Raw genomic sequence first — 21,732 nt, 5'->3', positions numbered from 1 at the left:
CAGCAGCATCTCACCCTTTCAAACATAGGCGATCTTCAAAGTGAATCTTTATCATTACTGCAAGTGCACAATGTGTTACAGGAAGGCAAATTGTTGGATTTCAGTGAGGTTTTTATTGTTTGATAAGGGAAAACACTATTTTCATACGTATCAGTCTGTTTGTAAAGGCTCATACACTTTAGTATAACAGTAGTGGAAGTATAGTCAATATATTTGGATAACAATGATATTCTTAAGACACAAAATAAATATGACAAGAAATACATAGAACAAGTACCAGCTGATCACATTCCCTTCCCAGTTCTTACAGGGTCAGGTGAGGTAAACAGGATTGGCTTCTGGACTGAAGCTAAATATCAAAGTGTTATATAGTATAGATTATACATTTATTTGTAACACGCACACACACATATACACTGGTATGTATATCAATATATACTTTAGCAGGCCTTTTTTTTTTTTTACAGAGCCTACTTCCCTTTTTTTTTTCCAGTGAAAAAGATTTGTGAGCACATTTTACAAGGTAATTACAGTAACCATGACAACGATGATGTAATCAAAACCTGATAGTATCTGTGGGAAAGTAGAAAAATTTACCTTAACAATTCTCTGTTAGTTTACGTGACCACAATCAAAGTTGTGTTCGTATGGAGTAGAAGGATAAAAAAAAAAAAAGAGAAAACATCTCTTCACTCATTGTTCTCTTTCAGTCATTTTGTGTCTCTCTTCCACACCATTGCAGTGACGGACGGAGAAACACTCCTTTACAAACAGTATACACTAGCCATTCATTATAAAAGAGTACAAAAACACACAAACTCAACATTGGCTAAATGAAATAAAAGTGAGAAACAAGTACAAAAAAGTACAAAAAGTCCATCTCTGTTCGAACATCTCTTATTCCTCTTCCATTGCCCACCTTTCAGGCACATCTTCCTATATCCCCTCTGTATTGCTTTTATCCAGTCTGTCCATAGGGCTCCTCCAGTTTCTCTCAGTCTCTACCACTCCTCCCTCCCACCCCTATGAGTTTAGGTGCTCCACCTGAATGGTGGAGGTAGCCACGGTGAGACAGAGGTCCTTGTGGGTCGCTAGGTCTGCCACACTGACTGATTTGAACTGGATGTCCCCTGCAGCGACTGTTTTATACTGGTGCAGGTCAAAAGGGCAGGATGCCGTCTCTGTCTGAGAGTAGCTGCCCTGGTTTTGTCCTTGTCCATGATCTCCACCTTGTCCTCCGGCTCGGACTGCCCCACTATCAGTGCCCTCTCCTCGGCCGTGAGAACTTCCCTGGTTCTGGGTATGGCTTTGGTTCTGTTGGTTCTGCTGAGAGTGCTGTGCAGCAGCCACCGCCGCTGCAGTGAGCGGGTCTGAGTTGTGTTTCTGCATGTGTTTCACCAGGTACGTCTCCTGAGAATAGAATACAGAGGGTTAGAGCGAGAGTTGACAAGTGTGCACCAACACACACTATGCACAGACATGCACACTGTCTGAAGCCTGTGAAAATATCTGTTGAAAGTTAAAGGTCTGCGACTACTACATGCTGGGTGCCTTAACAGTGGTGTTTATCTTACAGAGGTGTATGTGCGGTTGCAGAGGCCACAGGAGTAGAGCTTGGCGTGTTTGACCGTGTGAGTGGACAGGTGGACTTCCAGACTGGCTGCGTCCGTGTAACCACGGTTACAGTTGGTGCACTTGAAGGGTTTGTCCTTGTTGTGCTGCCGTCTGTGGGACTGGAACAAAACAGGACCGTTCAGGACTCATCTTCAAATGGGTATTTGTAAGACTGTAACTACTAAGGGTTAGTATTACTAAGCTTTCACCACTGAGAATAAAAACCAAAGAAAAGGGACAGTAGTCACCTGTAGGTTGGAGAGTTAAAAAGGGACAGTAGTCACCTGTAGGTTGGAGAGTTAAAAAGGGACAGTAGTCACCTGTAGGTTGGAGAGTTAAAAAGGGACAGTAGTCACCTGTAGGTTGGAGAGTTGTGTGAAGGATTTCTCACAGCCCGTATGAACACACTTATAAGGCCTGTCTCCTGTGTGGATCCTACAGAAGCATGGGAGAAATGTAAACGGGCCCTCCATATTCTCCTTTCAGCTATCCTGTGATCCACACCATTACAGATGAGGGAGATGAAGAGAGGAAAACACTGTAGACTATTGAGATGTCCCCAGATAGAGATGGAAAGTCTATTGAGAGTCTCCCCCCCACAGAGAAAGTCTATTGAGAGTCTCCCCCCCACAGAGAAAAAGTATATTGAGAGTCTCCCCCCCACAGAGAAAAAGTATATTGAGAGTCTCCCCCCCACAGAGAAAAAGTATATTGAGAGTCTCCCCCCCACAGAGAAAAAGTATATTGAGAGTCTCCCCCCCACAGAGAAAAAGTCTATTGAGAGTCTCCCCCTCACAGAGAAAAAGTCTATTGACAGTCTCCCCCCCACAGAGAAAAAGTCTATTGAGAGTCCCCCCCCACAGAGAAAGTCTATTGAGAGTTCCCCCCCACAGAGAAAAAGTCTATTGAGAGTCCCCCCCCCCCCCCACAGAGAAAGTCTATTGAGAGTCCCCCCCCACAGAGAAAATGTCTATTGAGAGAGCCCCACAGAGAAAAAAATGTCTATTGCAATGCCCCCATAGAAAAAATACTAATGAAAGGCCCCCACAGAGAAAGGGGCAGATAAATAGTACATCACCCTCACCTGTTGTGCTGCTGTAGATGACTGAGCTGTCTGAAGGACTTCTGACAGAAAGAGCAGGTGTAGGGTTTCACCCCTGTGTGGATGCGGATGTGCTGGGCCAGATAGCTGGAGTTGGCAAATGACTTAGTGCAGTGGGGACACTTGTGGGGCTTGGACTCAGTGTGGTTTCTGGAAGAAAGAAGAGAAGATAGAGAGAGGGAGGAGGGGAGAACAGTGTTGCTTTTCTTTAAACCTTGATTGATGGGGAAATCACACTTAAACTCCCTCTATTACTCAGTGACTGACTTCTAAAAATTACATTTCTCTAAAACGTAACAGTATTCCACTCTGACTCAAATTCTTTTCAAACTGATCATGTATATATGTATGTATGTATGTATGTATGTGTGTGTGTGTACACGCAATAGAGAAGCAGCAATGTAGAGGTAAGGATACCAGACAGACAGACAAGAGACAGAGGGACTCAAAGTAGAGACTACATACAATCGTGCGCACGCACACACACACGGCCTGCGTCTTTCCTTTTCACAGACATCCACACACACCCACCCACACAGTGCTAGCAGCCAATAGAGGGGAGAGGGGCAGGCTAGGTAAAGCCTGTAGGGTAGAGCAGGTCAGGTGGAGCTGCTGTGAGCAGTACCGTGTGTGCTGCTGTAAGTGACTGAGCTGTCTAAAGGACTTCTGGCAGTAGGAGCAGGTGTAGGGCTTGGCCCCGCTGTGGATGCGGATGTGCTGGGCCAGGTAGCTGGAGTTGGCGAATGACTTGGAGCAGTGGGGACACTTGTGGGGCTTGGCCTCTGTGTGAGACTTGGAGTGGATCTGCATGTCTGACTTACTGAAGAAGGTCACAGCACACATCCGGCACCTACGGGACAGAGAGACAGACCAGGGAGGGAGGACGAGTGGGAGAATGGGAAGACATGAAGGAAATGAGGGCATGAGCAGGTGAGAAACAGATAGATGAAAATACAAAAAGCAAGGACAAAGAGACATGGACATGAGAGATGGGCAAGGGGGAGGAAGAGAGTGGAAGAAGGGAGAAGCATGAGACAGCAAGTGGGGAAAAGAAAGGAAGAGAGCAAAAGAAAAAATACAATGGGATAGAAAGCAAAAAAAGGAGCAAATGAAATGAATGAGGGATGTGAACAAAGCAGACAGAAGAGGGAGGGAAGGGGGAAGAGAGAAAGAATCAGCAGGAAAAAGAGCAGATTCTGCTGAAGCAAGAAATAGAAAGACAAACAGATTGCTTGAAAAATAGGGAAACATTTATGAAGGAGAGAAAAAGAGAAAAAAAAGGAGGACAGAAGTAGGCGAAGGAGTGCGTGTCCAATGTGTGCAGGGATGTGTGTGTGGGGCGGATGCATGAGGGAGGCAGAGAACGTGTGTCCATGCTGCAGAGTAAACACAGTGTGTTCCAGAGAGCAGGTACATACACATAGTGAAATACTTCAGCAGGTGTGTGTGCTGCCACGGCATGCAGTGGAGTCGTTCTGTGGTTTGTGTGTGAGAGAAAGAGAAATGCCCGTGCCCAGCAGCACCTAGTGTTCATCCACAGCCGGTGTCTAACCTCTCTGTCCTGACTATCATCTACAACATACAGACATATGGGTGTGCAAGCATTCCACAGCTTCACATTCCTATGGGGATGCACAGCACAGCAGGTGTTTTTTGGCCCTTCTGTGATGCCATAGGTCCGTCCGTACCTGTAGGTCTTGTTGCAGTCTTTCCCGCCGTGGTTCTCGTCTTCGTTGGCGAGGTCGTACGGGTCAGTTGTATAATGCTGCGAAGACATAACCACCTATCAAATGTCACACAAACATTAGAATCACATCCATCATATTAAAAAGGCACACTGTTTTTGTTGTTGCTTAGTCTGAAAATCAATAGCCTGAGCTTAGTCTGGAATTGTTTTAGAGGGAATAGGTTTGATTTTGGTTACTAAGGAGTTACTATGTTATTGGTCTCACCTGCCCCCCTGACGCCAAGTGAGCCAGAATCAACGCCTCATTTCCGGCAGAGAGGGTGTGGCCACCAGCAAGCACCCCCCTCCCTAGTGTTGACTTCTTCTTCCTTCCTCGCTTCAAAGGTGTCGGCATGACGATCACCTGGGGGGTTCCACCTTCCTGTTTCTTGTCTAAGTGAAAAAGGTGTGTCAGAGCTTGACAGTACGTGAGTGAAGTGTGTATTTTTCAGTGTTAGGATAAAGGAGGGTGGAGACAATCGTGTGTGTTACCTGGAGTGTGCAGTGTAGAGACGATCATGGTGGGATGTCCAGAGACAAAGGACTGAGAGGAGGAGGCAGGAGAGACCAGCTGTGTACCTTGAGGGGTAGTGATGACCAGACCCGCTGCAGAGAGGGGAACATTTAAATAAGACACAAAACAAGACATTGATGGAAAAAGACAATGCAAAAGTGTGATAAATAGTACACTAACAATAACAATTGACACACACACACACCTGCTGTCATGATACCAGTGGAAGCTACGGGCACCACAGTGATGTTCTGGGTGTGAGGGGGGTGTAGGTGACCCCCTTGGCCCTGCCCCCCTCCCTCCTGCTTGGGGACAGTGAGCATGGTTGTCTGGTAATGAGAGGAGGGGAAGGAAGTGTTCTTCTCCTGGTCCTTCAGTTGCTTCAGGAACATGGCATTCTCAATCTGACAGAGAAAGTGAGAAATCCTTCTTACAAAATTCCAACCTACAAAAATAGTATTTGCTACAATCCAAAGGTGTCACTTGCAATATACTTTAACATTTTAAACGGAAATGTGTTTCACTAAACATACCTGTCCTTGTACAGGCACAGGGGACCAGAAGTACTGAGAGTTAAAATGGGAATCCTCCATAATTTCTGTAATGGAAGAGTAACACGGCCATATCACCACTGGGCCAAACAGCTAATCACTCATCAATTGAAATAAAATTGGCTACATTGTTGTACGTCCGACTGGCACCTTTGGGCGAAAATAATCTTAAATCATTTAAATGTCACTTCACATACATTAGCTAGCTAATGAAACAATAAATGGTAACTATGTTGGTACTTTATTCGGTTAGAAAGCTGAAATATTTGGACACATATTACAATAATTATGCCCCCGGGTTACACAATGATATGACTTGGCTAGCTAGGTCATTTAGCTTCCTACTATAAATGTGCATTGTTGTGGTTGCATAGGAAGGAGGATTGTGCTAGCTCGCTATTACATGGGGTTTCCCCTTCAAAGTAATTAATTTGGTGATGGGTGGTGATACAATGTAGCTAAGCAATAATTCGAACACAAATACGATGTCTAGGTTGCTAACGTTACTTGTTAGCATTTTTCTGAGCTGCAAGTGCAATCCAATTCCTTGCTAGGCGTTTACAGTTAACTAGACGTTCTAATAAAACCACGAGAGGAATGTTATCGGACTCTTGCGTCTTCGACGCCTGTGAAAATAGAAAAAGCAAAGCACAAAAAAAATCGAGGATAAAAAAAACTGAAGGTGAGAGAGAAAAAAAAACTATCTCGCACATACTTCCGGCTGTCCAGACAGAGAAGAGACTCGTCGGGTACAAGTCGCTCAAATTGAAAGTGAAGTACTATGATTATGAAGACAAATAACAGCATTTACCCGCGCTGACAGCGCTTTCTCCCTTCCCGTAATTCCCGTAGCCCGATACAGTTCAGAAACTATGTTCAAATCTTTCAGATTTTACAAATTCAACGAGTTTTTTTTCTCTCTTTTTTTTCTATTTTTTTCTTCCTTATGGAGTCGCTTGTCTGCGCTGCACTTCCTTCGAAGAAGGTCGAGTTAAACTCTGTGAAGAAACAAAGCTCTCTGAGTGTGTGGTGATGTCATTTCCGTCGAATGAGGTCTAATTTTTGAAGCTTCAAATTGGTACTATCGCTTTGCTATTAAATATATAAAACGCAAATCAATGCAATTTCTCCTTCTGCGTATTTTACTGCAATGTAATAAACATAAAAAAGTTGTCATGTCCCACAAGAAGTCTAATTTAGTAAGATCTCTGAAGCCCAAAGTACAGTGATAATCAGTCCACATGGTGTCACCAAAGATCTTTGGTAATGTTCTGTCTGGTCGCTGTAAGCGCAATCAACAAACACACTTCCGTCAAATAAGGGCGGATATTGCCCTCAACATCCGGTAGGTGAGGTCACACGTAAACACATGGCCGTGCGAAACATTTTACCGTGTTACATTTTTGGTGGAAGAAGTATAGAGTTTTATACACATTCACGCAATGAAAGTTAAAGTCCTCTCCAGGAATCCGGACGACTATGTCCGTGAGACGAAGTTGGATATCCAGCGTGGTAAGTACAGATAGTTAGCCAGCTAGTGCATATTAGCTAACACACAGTTCAATCCACTGTATAGAGCTATAGCTAGCTCAATCAACACTGGCAAAAAAACGTATTCTAACAGTGTATGTAACCTACAGTACCAAGAAATTACGACCCGTCCCTCCATCCGTTCGAGGTGCCAAGAGAATACACCCGTGCCCTGAATGCCACCAAGCTGGAGCGCGTGTTCGCCAAGCCGTTCCTGGCTTCTCTGGACGGCCACAGGGATGGGGTGAACTGCATGGCCAAGCACCCCAAGAGCCTCTCCACAATGCTGTCCGGCTCCTGCGATGGAGAGGTAGTTAACTAACTAACTATACTTTGAGTTAGCAATGGCCTGGTTAAATATGAGTTGATTGCAAATCTAAGAATTATAGGCTACATGTCTAACTTTGGAATGGTCAAACATATATAATGATAAGTCTGTGCATTGAGATGGTGCATCTAAATGACCTGTTTATACTGTAAGACTAACTGATTTGTTTCTCAGCTGAAGGTGTGGAATCTAACCAAACGTGAGTGTGTTCGTACACTCCAGGCCCATGAAGGCTTTGTCAGGGGGATGGTCGTCCGCTTCTGTGGCACCTCCTTCTTTACGGTACAGTATCTGTTCCACTATCCAGGGTTGTATTCACTAGGGCACACTGTAACTTAATGTTGTGCAATGGACAAGTTCACATAGAACCTTCTGGCCCATTTGCTTCCGTTTCCTGTCTAGTGGATACTAACCAGACCAGGGGTATATTCATTACTCGGATTCCGTTGCAACAGACCAAACATTTTGCAACGGAATCCAAGTAATGAATAGACCCCTGGTCTGGTAAACTGTTTACCGTTTAAGTAAACAGAAAGGTCCCTCCCAGTTTCAATCTGAATTGCTCTAATAGAAACTCTTGTTTTGGTTGCAATTTTTTTTCCATTTGGAGTAAACAGTTTCCATTGCAAAATGTTTTACAACAGACTAAATTAATTCACCCCTGGGTTCATCTCACAGAATGGTTGCCATCTGCTGAATTATAGGCTTGTGACACAACTTCATTATGAATCAACCTCGAACTTCTGTGAAAGTAAACATGCTTGTGTTTCTGAATAACAGGTTGGTGATGACAAGACTATAAAACAGTGGAAGATGGAGACTCCCAGCTACGGAGAGGAAGAGGAACCTCTCAATACTATTCTTGGAAAGGTATGGAGGAGGACGTGTCTCTGTCATTATTCTGCTCAGTTAATATCTCAGAGCGTGTATCTCTGACCAAACCTATCGGTTTTCATTAAGCAACGCTGTAAAATGTGCATACCATCGAGTGGACCGATCATTAAAGATTGTGATGATGATAAGAATTATGGGTTTGGAGATATTCCTTACAGTCAGGGTGACTGGTTGTTGTAATGTATTCCCTCAAGTCTGTGATGATGATTGAGGATGTTTGTTCCTTCCAGTCTGTGTTCACCAGCATCGACCACCACCAGAAGGAGGGTGTGTTTGTGACGTGTGGCCAGCAGGTGGATATCTGGGATGAGCAACGCAGCAGCCCCATCCGCTCCTTCTCCTGGGGCGTGGACAGTTTCAGCTGCGTCCGCTTCAACCCTGTAGAGGTAATCAACTCTTTCCCTGTGTGGATTGTAGCAGAAGTAGTATGATTCCTGATCATGGATCAGGTCCATATAATCTTGTTAATTATAATCTGAAAGGCAAAGCTGGTCCTAAATTAGCACTTCTGCTCTGTGACTCTTGGTGAATACAGACCCTGACATTGCTATAGAACAGACACAAGGCGTAACCCAGACACGTCACAGAGGCTATAAAGCTGAAGTATCCGTTTTAGAATGTTTTCTGACCACCAAAATGTATAGTAGTGAGAGGAAGTCCAGTCGCGGGTGGTGGGAGAGGATGGGACTAGGTGAAACTGGGATGACATTCTGCAAATTCTCATTGTTGAAACAATACATTTTTCTGTTCCCAAAATTAGAATCTGTTACGAACACAGTGTACTAATATTTATAGATTTGACGCTTTGCCAAACTGGGGGAAAAAATGCGTTGTTTAGAAGGAGTGCATGGTCGAATTGAGATTGTGCGCACACACACACCCCACAGAGGAGGCGTTCCCTAATGGAAATATGCAAATACATGCTAAAACGCACCAATAGGATCTTGCTAGCTCGTGCTTGGCTTTGCCTACCTCCTTGCTTGTTATGCCCACTATGCTTTGCCTGCTCAAACTGTAAACGACACAGATTAACTATCTTGTGTTTGTTATAGATATCTTTGGCTATAGCCTCCATTCACCACAATAATGGAGGCTATACCCATATCAGGACTATGTAGGTCAAAGGTTGTATAAAACACAGAATTGTATGACTTTTAGAAAAATGTTTAGTTGACCTTCCTGCTTTTCTCCTCAGACTGAACTTCTAGCAAGTTGTGCCTCTGACAGAAGTATTGTGCTGTATGACATGAGGGAAGCGACACCTCTTAAAAAGGTACATTTCTACGTTTACTTCCCAAATGACACCCTATTTAGTACACTACCATTTGACGAGGGCTCGTAGGGTGCTGTTTGGGATGCTACCCATTAGAACTGCACAAGTAATCAAATTGACATGCGCAATATCCATATCGCAAGAGGCTGCAATATTTTGAATTGCCACTTAGCCATCTGTCTAACGCCCGTTTTTAAAAACTTTTGATATATTACTCTAATTGACAGAGTTCTCTCCTCTTTTGGCCGCTTCCCAATCTCACACACAAAGCCCCGGCCCCTGTCACTCAAGCAGGCAGTTCCTCGTGCTCCAGATTCACTGCATGCATTGACCAAACAGCACGCAGTCAACAGATTTCCTTCTAACAAGAACGACACAGCTTTCCACTTTGCTTCTTAATATAAATTCACCTTTTCTTTATTTTTCTATTCGTTTGTGTAACTTGCACTCTGCAAAACACTCATTAGCTGAAAATGTGCCTAGAATTTGTTAGCAAGGCTAATCGCTTCCTAGCTAATTCCACTGATTGCAAATCTTGCTAGAAATCTTTTGCTCTAATATTGGACAATACCAATGGTGGAGTATATCATCGTTTGTGAAACAGCTTGTTCTTATCAGAGGAAAATTATAATAATATTGTAAAGTCTTTGTCTGAATGTACCTATCTATTTAAATCTAATTAGGGTCCCATTTAATTTAGTTGACTGAACACATTCTCATTTACAGCAATGACCTGGGGAATAGTTACAGGGGAGAGGAAGGAGCCCTTTAGGTAGCCAGATTAGGAATTCAGGACAACGGGGTTAACACCTCTATTCTTACGATAAGTGCCATGGAATCTTTAGTGACCACAGGGAGTCGGGTCAGAGGCAAGGCAGCAGTGGGATGCAGGATGGTAGGCTGCTGGCCATGGGAAACATGGGAAACGCTGACCAACACTTTGGTTCTTACTCTGTCACAACCATCTCCTCCCTTTCCTCGTTGTCATGCCAAACAAAACTGCATTCCAAGTAGCCACTGTATTCCAACCATAACATTTGAATGATCATTCTATTTCTATGATTCCAACAGGAAAACCAAGTGTTTTGATGTAAAATTGCAATCTCAATATTTGGTAGAAAAATTGGCGTTATATTTTTTGCCCATATCGTCCAGCCCTACTGCCCATGACTTTGCCCTTTACTAAACTCATTTCCCATTCCATACTGTCCTCTCATTACTGGAATGTGTCTAATGGTTAGTGTATTGAAGAATGAATGTGTGATTTCCTATATAGGTAATCATGAATATGAGGAGCAACACTTTGTGCTGGAATCCCATGGAAGCCTATAACTTTACCTGCTCTAATGAAGATTACAAGTGAGTGATGCAATTCCACATGTGTTGAGTTTACAACATATTCACCACATCACATAGGCCTCATTCATTCCTGGAGAGAAGTTTGTATTTCCAATGCTAATAATGATTTTGTTCATGCAATTGTTTGGGGAGTCATATAATTATTATTTCTAATGTACATTTACACTTATTTTACAATAACAGCATGTCTCACGAGTGTTTGTATTTACTGTCCTTGCACCACAAATGAGAGAAGCACGGTGGTGTGTGTTAACATCTCATCTTTGTATTTATTAACCAACCGCATGCGTTTCCTGCCCCTTCAGTCTGTATACATATGATATGAGGTACCTGGACAAGCCTTTCACCGTCCACATGGACCATGTCTCAGCCGTGCTGGATGTAGACTACTCTCCAACTGGTAAGGAGTTTGTCTCGGCCAGCTTTGACAAGACCATCCGCATCTTCCCCAAAGACAGTGGCCACAGCAGGTTAGTGGTTCCAGGGGTTCAGACACTGGGTTCCAGCAGCTTGCTGGCTACTCCAGGGTTGTTGTTCTGAATCCTACGTCTCCGTGTGTGTTTATCATCAGCTTTGATGTATTTATTTTTGTACAGCAACATTGTGTTCAGTGTGTGTGGTTGTGTGTGTGACTTCACAGGGAGGTGTACCACACCAAGCGCATGCAGCACGTCATCTCCATAAAGTGGTCGTCAGACAACAAGTACATCCTGAGTGCTTCAGATGAGATGAACATCCGACTGTGGAAGGCCAACGCTGCTGAGAAGTTGGGATTGGTGAGACACAGTCCTCTTCCTCTCCTTTAGAAGTAGTGTACGCACGTCCTGTAACTTGCAGGTGTCGGGTATCAAAGTAATGTCATGAAAGAAAGATGGATCCCAGATACATTTTTAGTTCTTACCAATAACTGATAGGCCCATATGCTAATATTCTGATGCATTTGTTGGAGCTCTGATTTTGGCCTTCCGTTTTGCGAGTTTGCTGGATTCCTCAACCTGCCATGGCCTGATGCCCACTGTGGTACGCTCTGCATGGTAAGAGAGAGAGAGGCCAGGGTGCCAACAGCAGTGGCACTGCCAAGGGCTCTGATGGATGCTGACTGACTTGGAACAGAATCACTTTCAATAAGTACAATGGATCAATAGGGACAGCAGAGCAGGGTTAGTGACAGACTGGAGCTATTTGGAACTCTTGATTACCAATAGACAAAGTCTGACCAGTCAGTCAGTGTGGGCAATGTGGCACTATAGAGTGGATTTAAAGGGATAGTTCACTAAAATGTATTTTTGGGGAAATAGTGACTTGAATTACTTAAAGGTGTTCCAGCAGGCTAACGTTAGCATCGCCCAGCCCAAATATTGGATGTACTTTTTGCCCACTTTGGCATTACTGTTATGTTTTCTTTAACCTCTTAACTCTCTGTATGTTCAAGACATTATTTACACATTGCCTGAAATATAAGGTTCTGTTTTGCGTATCTTAAACATTCTAACACCATCTAGCCTTACTCCTTTCATCTGATGCCAAAACCAGCATTTAGCGTACAAGGATGAATTGCAAGGGAGATGAATGGATGTTGTTTGGTGCCATCTCCAATATCCATCCCCCTTCTGCTTCGCTCTTCCTTATTCCCTTAATGCAGCTTAACACTGGAGAATTGGGAACATTTTGGCACTTGTTTTACTGTCAGTGTATAAGAGGTGATTTATTCTGTAGCTTTGCACTTAAACAGATCAGACGAGCCCAGCTGCTATCAGCAGTTTGAATAGGCCCAATCACTTAAAGAGAGAGGCCACTCTGGAAATAATGAAGCATTAACAATCAAGTTGGACTGGAGGGTCTTTAATTAAAAATAAATGCTGAATCAAGGCTGTCTGTCAGATCTCAGGAAGAGTGGAAGTCTTCAGCCTGTTTGTTGCAACTGCAGTGTCTCTCTCTGGTTTTTGGCTTTTGATGCCTTTCTATGAGATTACCTTTGACCTCACTGTGACTGTCATTCTTTTTTGTCCCGTGATCCTATTTTTCATGTTACTTGGTGTAACATTGACCTTTGACATATTGTAAATTCACCTTTTGAAATCGCACCAATTATTGTATGTATCACACATTCTCATGACAGTCATGAGAAGTATGGCTATATATAGCCTATACATACAGCAAGCTCAAAGTATTGGGCAGTGACACATTCTTTGTTTTGGCTTTGTACGCCAGCACTTTTCACTTCATATCAGGTGAACCGTTTAGAAATGACAGCACTTTACACTCCATGTCAGGTGAACCGTTTAGAAATGACAGCACTTTTCACTCCATATCAGGTGAACCGTTTAGAAATGACAGCACTTTTCACTCCATATCAGGTGAACCGTTTAGAAATGACGGCACTTTACACTCCATATCAGGTGAACCGTTTAGAAATGACAGCACTTTACATTCCATATCAGGTGAACCGTTTAGAAATGACAGCACTTTTCACTCCATATCAGGTGAACCGTTTAGAAATGACAGCACTTTTCACTCCATATCAGGTGAACCGTTTAGAAATGACGGCACTTTACACTCCATATCAGGTGAACCGTTTAGAAATGACAGCACTTTTCACTCCATATCAGGTGAACCGTTTAGAAATGACAGCACTTTTCACTCCATATTAGGTGAACCGTTTAGAAATGACAGCACTTTTCACTCCATATCAGGTGAACCGTTTAGAAATGACAGCACTTTTCACTCCGTATCAGGTGAACCGTTTAGAAATGACAGCACTTTTCACTCCATATTAGGTGAACCGTTTAGAAATGACAGCACTTTTCACTCCATATTAGGTGAACCGTTTAGAAATGACAGCACTTTTCACTCCATATCAGGTGAACCGTTTAGAAATGACAGCACTTTTCACTCCATATCAGGTGAACCGTTTAGAAATGACAGCACTTTTCACTCCATATCAGGTGAACCGTTTAGAAATGACAGCACTTTTCACTCCATATCAGGTGAACCGTTTAGAAATGACAGCACTTTTCACTCCATATCAGGTGAACCGTTTAGAAATGACAGCACTTTTCACTCCATATCAGGTGAACCGTTTAGAAATGACAGCACTTTTCACTCCATATTAGGTGAACCGTTTAGAAATGACAGCACTTTTCACTCCATATCAGGTGAACCGTTTAGAAATGACAGCACTTTTCACTCCATATCAGGTGAACCGTTTAGAAATGACAGCACTTTTCACTTCATATCAGGTGAACCGTTTAGAAATGACAGCACTTTTCACTCCATATTAGGTGAACCGTTTAGAAATGACAGCACTTTTCACTCCATATCAGGTGAACCGTTTAGAAATGACAGCACTTTTTGTACAGTCGGGGGGACTATACAAAAAGTGCTGTCATTTCTAAACGGTTCACCTGATATGGAGTGAAAAGTGCTGTCATTTCTAATGGGGGGGGCCATTTTACGAAGACCAAAAGTATTGGTACAAATTCACTTGTGTAGTGAAGAGTTGAGTATTTGGTCCCATATTCCTAGCACACAATGTTTACATCAAGCTTGTGAACATACAAATTTGTTGAATGCTTTTGCTGTTTGTTTTGGTGGTTTCACATCATTTTGTGCCCCATAGAAATGAATGGTAAATAAGGTATTATATCATATTGGAGTCACTTTTTTATTGTAAATAAGAATAAAATGTTTCTAAATACTTCTACGTTAATGTGGATGATACCATGACCAAAACACACAGCTACCATGACCAAAACACACAGCTACCATGACCAAAACACACAGCTACCATGACCAAAACACACAGCTACCATGACCAAAACACACAGCTACCATGACCAAAACACACAGCTACCATGACCAAAACACACAGCTACCATGACCAAAACACACAGCTACCATGACCAAAACTCACAGTAAATGCATCCAAAAATGTTGTAGCCACAGGTTTAATGTAATCATTGCGTGCTAGGAATGTGGGACCAAATACACACATATAAGTGAATTTGCCCCAATACTTTTGGTCCCTTAAACGGTTGTGGGAATTTCTAAACGGTACACCCGATATGGATGAAAATACCCTCAAATTAAAGCTGACCGTCTGCACTTTAACCTCAGTCATTGTATCATTTCAAAACCAAAATGCTGGAGTACAGAGCCAAAACAACACATTTGTCACTGTCCCAATACATTTGGAGCTCACTATCTCTAGAAACACGGCTCATACAGCTACATAACACCTTAAGCCTACTACTCATTTTCTATTGAAAGAGCGTGGAGGCCATCACTGCAGAGTCAGTGTTGCTCTGCTCCTTTTTCACTGTAAATGTTCAGGTTTTCATAAATAACATTTAACAGGTTGTTGGCCTGGTCTAAGGGAAGCAGTGTACCTCAACATCAGCAGCAGCTATTAGCTAATCTCCCTTCAAATTGAATTGATTATAATTAGAATAAAAGCCTTGGAAGAGTGGCCAATTAGAGATCCTCGGAAACTACGTCCGGAGAGAATGAGAGACGCTCAAGATTTTTTATGAGGGAGAGGAAGGGAGATGGAGAGTGAAGGGTGTGTTGGACGGCTGTCTACAGCCTGCTCTCGGACCATTCATTCAGATTAGAATGTGAATGTTTTTTATGTACTACTTACTGTGCTAGGACTGGTCGATAGGTTGGTCGTTAGGCTGTTAGTCGACCAGTATTGTTTTTAGTTGAGCAGTGGTAAATATACCGGACCAGACACCTACTTATTTACGAGTTTTTCTTTGTTTTTTCTCTACATTGTAGAATAGTAGTGAAGACATCAAAACTATGAAATGGCACACAGGGAATCATGTATTTTAACCAAAAAGTGTTAAACAAATCAAAATATATTTTATATTTGAGATTCTTCAAAGTAGCCACCACTTGCCTTGTGGCAGCTTTCCACACTCATTCTCTCAAACAGGTGGAATGCATTTTAATTCCTTTTTAACAAGGCAAACCTGTTATTTGTGGAATTTACCTCTGCCACAGAGGATAAGGTCATTAGAGTAACTGCACCTCAGATTTCAGCCCAAATAAATGTTTCTCAGAGTTCAAGTAATAAACACATCTCCACATCAACTGTTGAGAGGCAGAATGCTGTGGTAGCCATGCTGGTTAAGTGTGCCTTGAATTCTAAATAAATCACTGACAGTGTCACTAACAAAGCACCATCACACCTCCTTGCTTTACGGTGGGAACCACACATGCGGAGATCATCCGTTCACCTACTCTGAGTCTCAAAGACACGGCGGTTGGAAACAAAAATCTCACATTTGGACTCATCAGACCAAAGGACAGATTTCCACCGCTCTAATGTCCACTGCTTGTGTTTCTTGTACAAGCAAGTCTCTTCTTCTTATTGGTGTCTTTTAGTAGTGGTTTCTTTGCAACAAATCAACCATGAAGGCCTGATTCACACAGTCTCTCTGAACAGTTCATGTATTATTATTCCAGTCTTTTACCGTTCTCATTGTCGGAGTGGACACATATTTTGTGCGCGCCGCAAACAATGCTACACTTGTGTGAAACAAGTTTTGGTTTGTTTCATTCCATTATTTGTTTTGTCAATTTAGTCATTGTCTTGTTTGGAGTGCTCCTGTCAATATTGAGTAAGGACACGCAACTGATTTTACGCATTGAAGTTGGCCTATAGGCTACCTGGCCTGCTCGCAAATGTAGGCATATAAATGTGCCCATTTGGGGATCTAATAGTATTTCTGATTGGCTTAATGCACCACCGCAAGCTGTGGATCTTCTCTAATATTTTCTTCACCTCAAACAGCAAGCAAACTAAGTCTGTTTTTACATCCATTGAGAATGACAATAATTCCTACATGTATTTGAAAAATCTTTCGAGCTCTCTCCCTTTCCATAGCCAAAAAATGTCATACCCTGATCTAGTGGAAACGTCATAAAATAGGCCTACCTGATTACTTCTTATCCGTTGTGGCTTTATAGGATATTTTTTACATAGTTGGCAATATAAGTTACGTTTTAGGTTTAAAATGTTCATTTAGATTTGGATTACATTTTGATAAACTAAATGACAATGATTTTGAGATACGAAGACGTTATTATAAATGAAATTGTTGCACAAAAATGTGCATATGAGAACCATAACTGGATCTCAGATCGGTAGAAATGGTAAGATAAATTGCCAAAGTTTCCCGACTTCTCATATAGCCTATTACCGAAATCTTCGGGAGAGTAACTGCAGAATCTGCGAAAGCCAGTAGGAACGGGAGGAAGATAGTCGGGACAGGTTTTTTTTCCCCTTCTGGTTAACTTGATCTCTTGCTCCCTCTTGAGTATTTAAAAAAATCTTATTTAATCAAACAGTGAGCATCAGACAGCTCATATATGTATGTATGTATGTATGTATGTATGTATGTGTGTATGTATATATGTGTGTGTGTGTGTGTGTGTGTGTGTGTTATTTTATTAAAACGCATAGGGTGTGTCTATATGGAAAATTACACGTTTATAAATTTCGACCAATCAATGGTCGAAAGAAGAGACTACATTCAGTGATCCAAGATGGTTTTTGGTTGGGGACAGCCCTATACTGTAGATGATTGCGAATATTTTACCGTCTTATAACTAAACATGGGGCCTATCGTTCAGTCATAATATCCAAGTCACAAAGATGAACGAGCAGTAGTAGGTGTTAAAGATAACTGTATCCAAAGATGAACATTTTCAAACCTGCTTTTCCCCATGGTTTAACGTCCCAGGGGACAGTCATACAGTTAAACAATTTGATTTAGATTTCAGTTTTCCCATGAAAATGTTGTCATTATGGACGGGCAATCAGTGTATACTGATAAATGAGGCTCCCAAGTAAACCTCAGTAGTAGATTGAAATCTCTTTTGTTTGTTTATTTTCTCTCCCTTTCTCTTTTTCTTTTCTCCTTACCTACTATTTATTTTTCTCTGTCCCCCCCCTGTGGTCTAGCTGGCTCCTAGGGAGAAGGCAGCTGTGAACTACAGCCAGAAGCTGAAGGAGAAGTTCCAGCACCACCCTCAGATCCGCCGCATCTCGCGCCACCGCCACCTGCCAAAGTCCATCTACGGCCAGAGCAAGGAGCTGCGTGTCATGAAGGAGGCTCGCCGCAGGAAGTATGGGCTCCTCCTTTACCCACGCCTCTACTGTCTACCCTACAGTGGCTTTCTGTTCTTAACTATATCTGCACATATCCTCAATACTCTTGTTTGGAACAGTCTAACCACAGAAGTCTATATGTTACAGTATGTATATCAGTAGAATTGACTTCTTGGTGAAGTTCTTGGGAAGGTTAGTGTTGTTTTGGACGTTATTTGTCTGTGTTGATGGGAGGAGGTTTTCGGGTGGTTGACCTGGTCTGTGGCCTTGCCACAAAGGAAACTGTCAATCTCTGTTAACACAGTAGGTTCAGAACTACCCTGGCCTCTGTCCAAGTATGGCAGAAGGTCCATGTAGTGGTTGAGGCTGGCTGCCAGAATAGGTCTGACTGCCCTACCAAGGCACACTTACCCTAATGGGCGACAGGATGGTCCCTCATGACTTGGTCATCATGGGCTTTTTGCTCATTTACACTAAAGTCTCTAAGGGGATGTGATGGTGTCATCATGACCAGTTTATGATTCATCAAATATTAGTCTGTGTTGGTTTTTGGTCCTGAAACGTAGTAACACATTATTGTAATATATCATCCATGTGTACCTAGGAGCTGTGACTGAAGGCAGTGTAGCCTAGATGCTCTGTGTATTTTTCACATGTCATTATTAGTGTATTCTACATTTTATGACATCAGTCCACCTGTCTGGCACTAACTCCTTTGTGTACTCTGCTAACGGTTCTCTCTCTGTGTCTGAATATTCTCATGATTTGGTTCCTGATGTTTGAGTTAATTTCTGCCTCATTGTGTGTCCCAGGGAGAGGAACGTACGCAAGCACAGCAAGCCTGGCTCCATGCCCGTGGTGACAGAGAAAGAGAAACATGTGGTCACCGTTGTGAACTAGGACGCCAGTGACAGTATGGCGTTGGAGGACTGAAGGACTACTCTGCCTCTACAAACACTTGGGCCACGTTCAGACATACACAGCTAGTGTTGCAAAATGTCGGGATGTTTCCCAAATTCCTCTGGTTTTCCAGAAATTCCACGTACTTGGATTTCCTGCTTGGTCCCTCATGGTTCCAGGACACAGGAGGTTGGTGGCACCTTAATTGGGGAGGATGGGCTTGCGGTAATAACTGGAGCAGAATGGGATCAAATACATGGTTTCCATGTGTTTGATGTCATTCCATTTGCTCTGTTCCGGCCATTATTATGAGCCGTCCTCCCCTCAGCAGCCTCCTGTATTCCAGGAATATTCCAAACTGGATTTCTGACAAACCTGGCCACTTGGGAAAGATACCAGAATTTTGCAACCCTGCACACAATGCTGTGGATCCTTTCAGTTATATTCATGACATTCTAATCTGCAACGTTCAAAAGACTGCACCCTCCTGAACACAACCCTATCTAAAACTAAAGAACTCATTCCACCTCTCCAAGGCTTATTACAAAAGAGAAATATGGGTCAATATTGTGAAGTTTGTTGACATAAGTGTCCCAACTGTCATGGTAAAACTTCGTACCCCCAGATGATGACTACATGAATGCTATCGTTGGAACAGTAATTTGGGGATGATATTGTATTGAAATAAGAATACACTAGAAACCAAGAAGAACAACATGCGTCAAATATCACCAGAACGTTTATTTTTGAAAATATCTTAAATGTTTGTCCTCCCTACACCACCACATACCTTCAGCTATTGTTTACTGATTCAGTAACCTTAGATTGCATCATGCAAAGGGTTGACTATATTGACAGTGATTTTTGTATTTATTGATACACTGCTAATAAAGATGTGGTATGATATTTTTGGGTCTGAAATGAGTACTGTTTTTTTGGTAGGCAAAATACACTGATTCTCATATCGATGCGACTTTTCAACACTTTATTACATTTTTAAAAAATATACAATTAATATCCAAGGTGCTCAGATTAGCATCATTTGTGTTTTGTTTGGCATATTTTAGTAATATATTTCTGAATGGTTATTTTAATGTGCCTGAGTTCTAGTAACCAAGGAGGTCTGTATTGTAATTGATATACCTACAGTTGAAGTCGGCAGTCTACGTACACTTAGGTTGGAGTCATTAAAACTCGTTTTTCAACCACTCCACAAATTTCTTGTTCACAAACTATAGTTTCGTCAAGTTAGTTAGGACATCTACTTTGTGCTTGTAATTTTTCCAACCAAATGTTTAGTCAGATTATTTCATTTATAACTCACTGTATCACAATTCCAGTGGGTCAGAAGTTTACATACACTAAGTTGACTGTACCTATAAACAGCTTGGAAAATTCCAGAAAACGTTTGACGTCATTGGAAAATCAAAAGCCAAGAGCCTCAGTAAATGAATTGTAGACCAAGTCTGGTTCATCATTGGGAGCAATTTCCAAACGCCTGAAGGTACCACGTTCATCTGTACAAACTATAGTGCGCAAGTATAAACACCAGGGGGAGGCTTGCAAGCCGAAGAACACCATACCAACTGTGAAGCACGGGGGTGGCAGCGTCATGTTGTGGGGGTGCTTTGCTGCAGGAGGGGTTGGTGCGTTTCACAAAATGGATAGGTAAGAAAATTCTGTGGATGTATTGAATACAACCTCTCAAGACATCAGTCAGGAAGTTAAAGCTTGGTCGCAAACGGGTCTTCCAAATGGACAATGACCCCAAGCATACTTCCAAAGTTGTGGAAAATGGCTTAAAGACACAAAGTCAAGGTATAGGAGTGGCCATCACAAAGCCCTGACCTCAATCCTATAGTTAATTTGTGGGCAGAACTGAAAAAGCTTATGCGAGCAAGGAGGCCTACAAACCCGACTCCGCTACACCAGCTCTGTCAGGAGCAATGGGCCAAAATTCACCCAACTTATTGTGGGAAGCTTGTGGAAGGCTACCCGAAACATTTGACCCAAGTTAAACAATTTAAAGGCAATGTGATGAAAGAAATAAAAGCTCAAATAAATAATTCTCTACTATTATTCTGACATTTCACATTCTTAAAATAAAGTGGTGATCCTAACAGACCTAAAACAGGACATTTTTTACTAGGATTAAATGTCAGGAATTGTGAAAAACTGAGTTTAAATGAGTTTGGCTAAAGTGTATGTACACTTCCGACTTCAACTGTATGTTGCAGGGCCGTCAAACACAAAATTAGACAGATTTTTTTTACCAATGATTTTTTAGCATTGTGACTCAAGGTGCATGATCTTGTGTAGGGGTTACTATAGATGAAGGTTTCGTTGGCTGTGACAAGTGTTAAGTATGCCACCAGAAAGGATCCCCAAAGTTGCCTTCAGTTGGACAACAACTGGAAAGAGCAGGAGAGGCAGGCCAAAAACTCCCTAGCGACGGAGAGTAGTGGCTGAGCTTGAAGTGATGGGTCTCATGGGATAGCACAAGCTGTGGCCAAAGATGGAGACTGATGGCAGAAGATTGTTGCAGCCTTATGTACCGCCCGAGATACAAAGAGGATTAAGTAAAGCAGTAGCTACAAGTTCAACACACTTTTATCAGTGTTTTGGTGTTTAATGATTTCTTGGCATTCTGACTCAAAGTGGATTAGCTTGTGTTGGGCTCAGTGTATTGATGCTAATGGACTTGTTCTTTATGAGGTATAGTGTTCAATCCACTTTATCACGGAAGGATTTAGCTATGATGCTTATGCCTTATTTCATAATCCTATCAAACCTGGATCACGAGCACGGTTTGGGAAGGGGG

The 21,732-nt window shown here is 42.3% G+C and overlaps 2 protein-coding genes across 22 annotated transcripts; one reads left to right on the top strand and one right to left on the bottom strand.

The window, feature by feature from the left end:
* Positions 1 to 93: 93 nt before the first annotated feature.
* LOC110512421 (zinc finger protein 384) lies at positions 94 to 6,535 on the bottom strand. 21 transcript variants are annotated; one of them, XM_036971156.2, is made up of 11 exons: positions 6,319 to 6,509; positions 5,490 to 5,554; positions 5,162 to 5,360; positions 4,935 to 5,048; positions 4,669 to 4,835; positions 4,405 to 4,499; positions 3,342 to 3,566; positions 2,699 to 2,866; positions 1,971 to 2,049; positions 1,575 to 1,733; positions 94 to 1,410 (listed from the first exon to the last, which is right to left on the bottom strand). In XM_036971156.2, exons 2-11 carry the CDS (start codon positions 5,547 to 5,549, stop codon positions 1,024 to 1,026), a joined length of 1,653 nt encoding a protein of 550 aa, XP_036827051.1. In that variant the 5' UTR covers positions 5,550 to 5,554; positions 6,319 to 6,509; the 3' UTR covers positions 94 to 1,023. The 21 variants fall into 21 exon arrangements, with proteins under 21 accessions (XP_036827051.1, XP_036827064.1, XP_090084050.1 ...); XM_036971169.2 differs by having other exon boundaries at positions 4,405 to 4,481; XM_090227924.1 differs by having other exon boundaries at positions 1,971 to 2,105; positions 4,405 to 4,481; positions 6,319 to 6,495.
* On the top strand, positions 6,231 to 19,817 carry LOC110512409 (DDB1- and CUL4-associated factor 13). Its single transcript, XM_021592817.3, has 11 exons — positions 6,231 to 7,019; positions 7,148 to 7,347; positions 7,540 to 7,647; positions 8,146 to 8,235; positions 8,490 to 8,645; positions 9,455 to 9,532; positions 10,809 to 10,891; positions 11,197 to 11,361; positions 11,532 to 11,667; positions 17,865 to 18,028; positions 18,824 to 19,817. The coding sequence occupies exons 1-11, from the start codon at positions 6,950 to 6,952 to the stop codon at positions 18,909 to 18,911; spliced, it is 1,338 nt and encodes a 445-aa protein (XP_021448492.1). The 5' UTR covers positions 6,231 to 6,949; the 3' UTR covers positions 18,912 to 19,817.
* The last annotated feature ends 1,915 nt before the right edge of the window (positions 19,818 to 21,732 follow it).

The sequence above is a fragment of the Oncorhynchus mykiss genome, chromosome 3 (genome assembly GCF_057628025.1).
Source record: "Oncorhynchus mykiss isolate SJ-2025 chromosome 3, ASM5762802v1, whole genome shotgun sequence".
NCBI lineage: Eukaryota > Metazoa > Chordata > Actinopteri > Salmoniformes > Salmonidae > Oncorhynchus > Oncorhynchus mykiss.
Note: the sequence above shows the minus strand (reverse complement) of the source record. Positions and strands in the feature narration are given on the sequence as shown.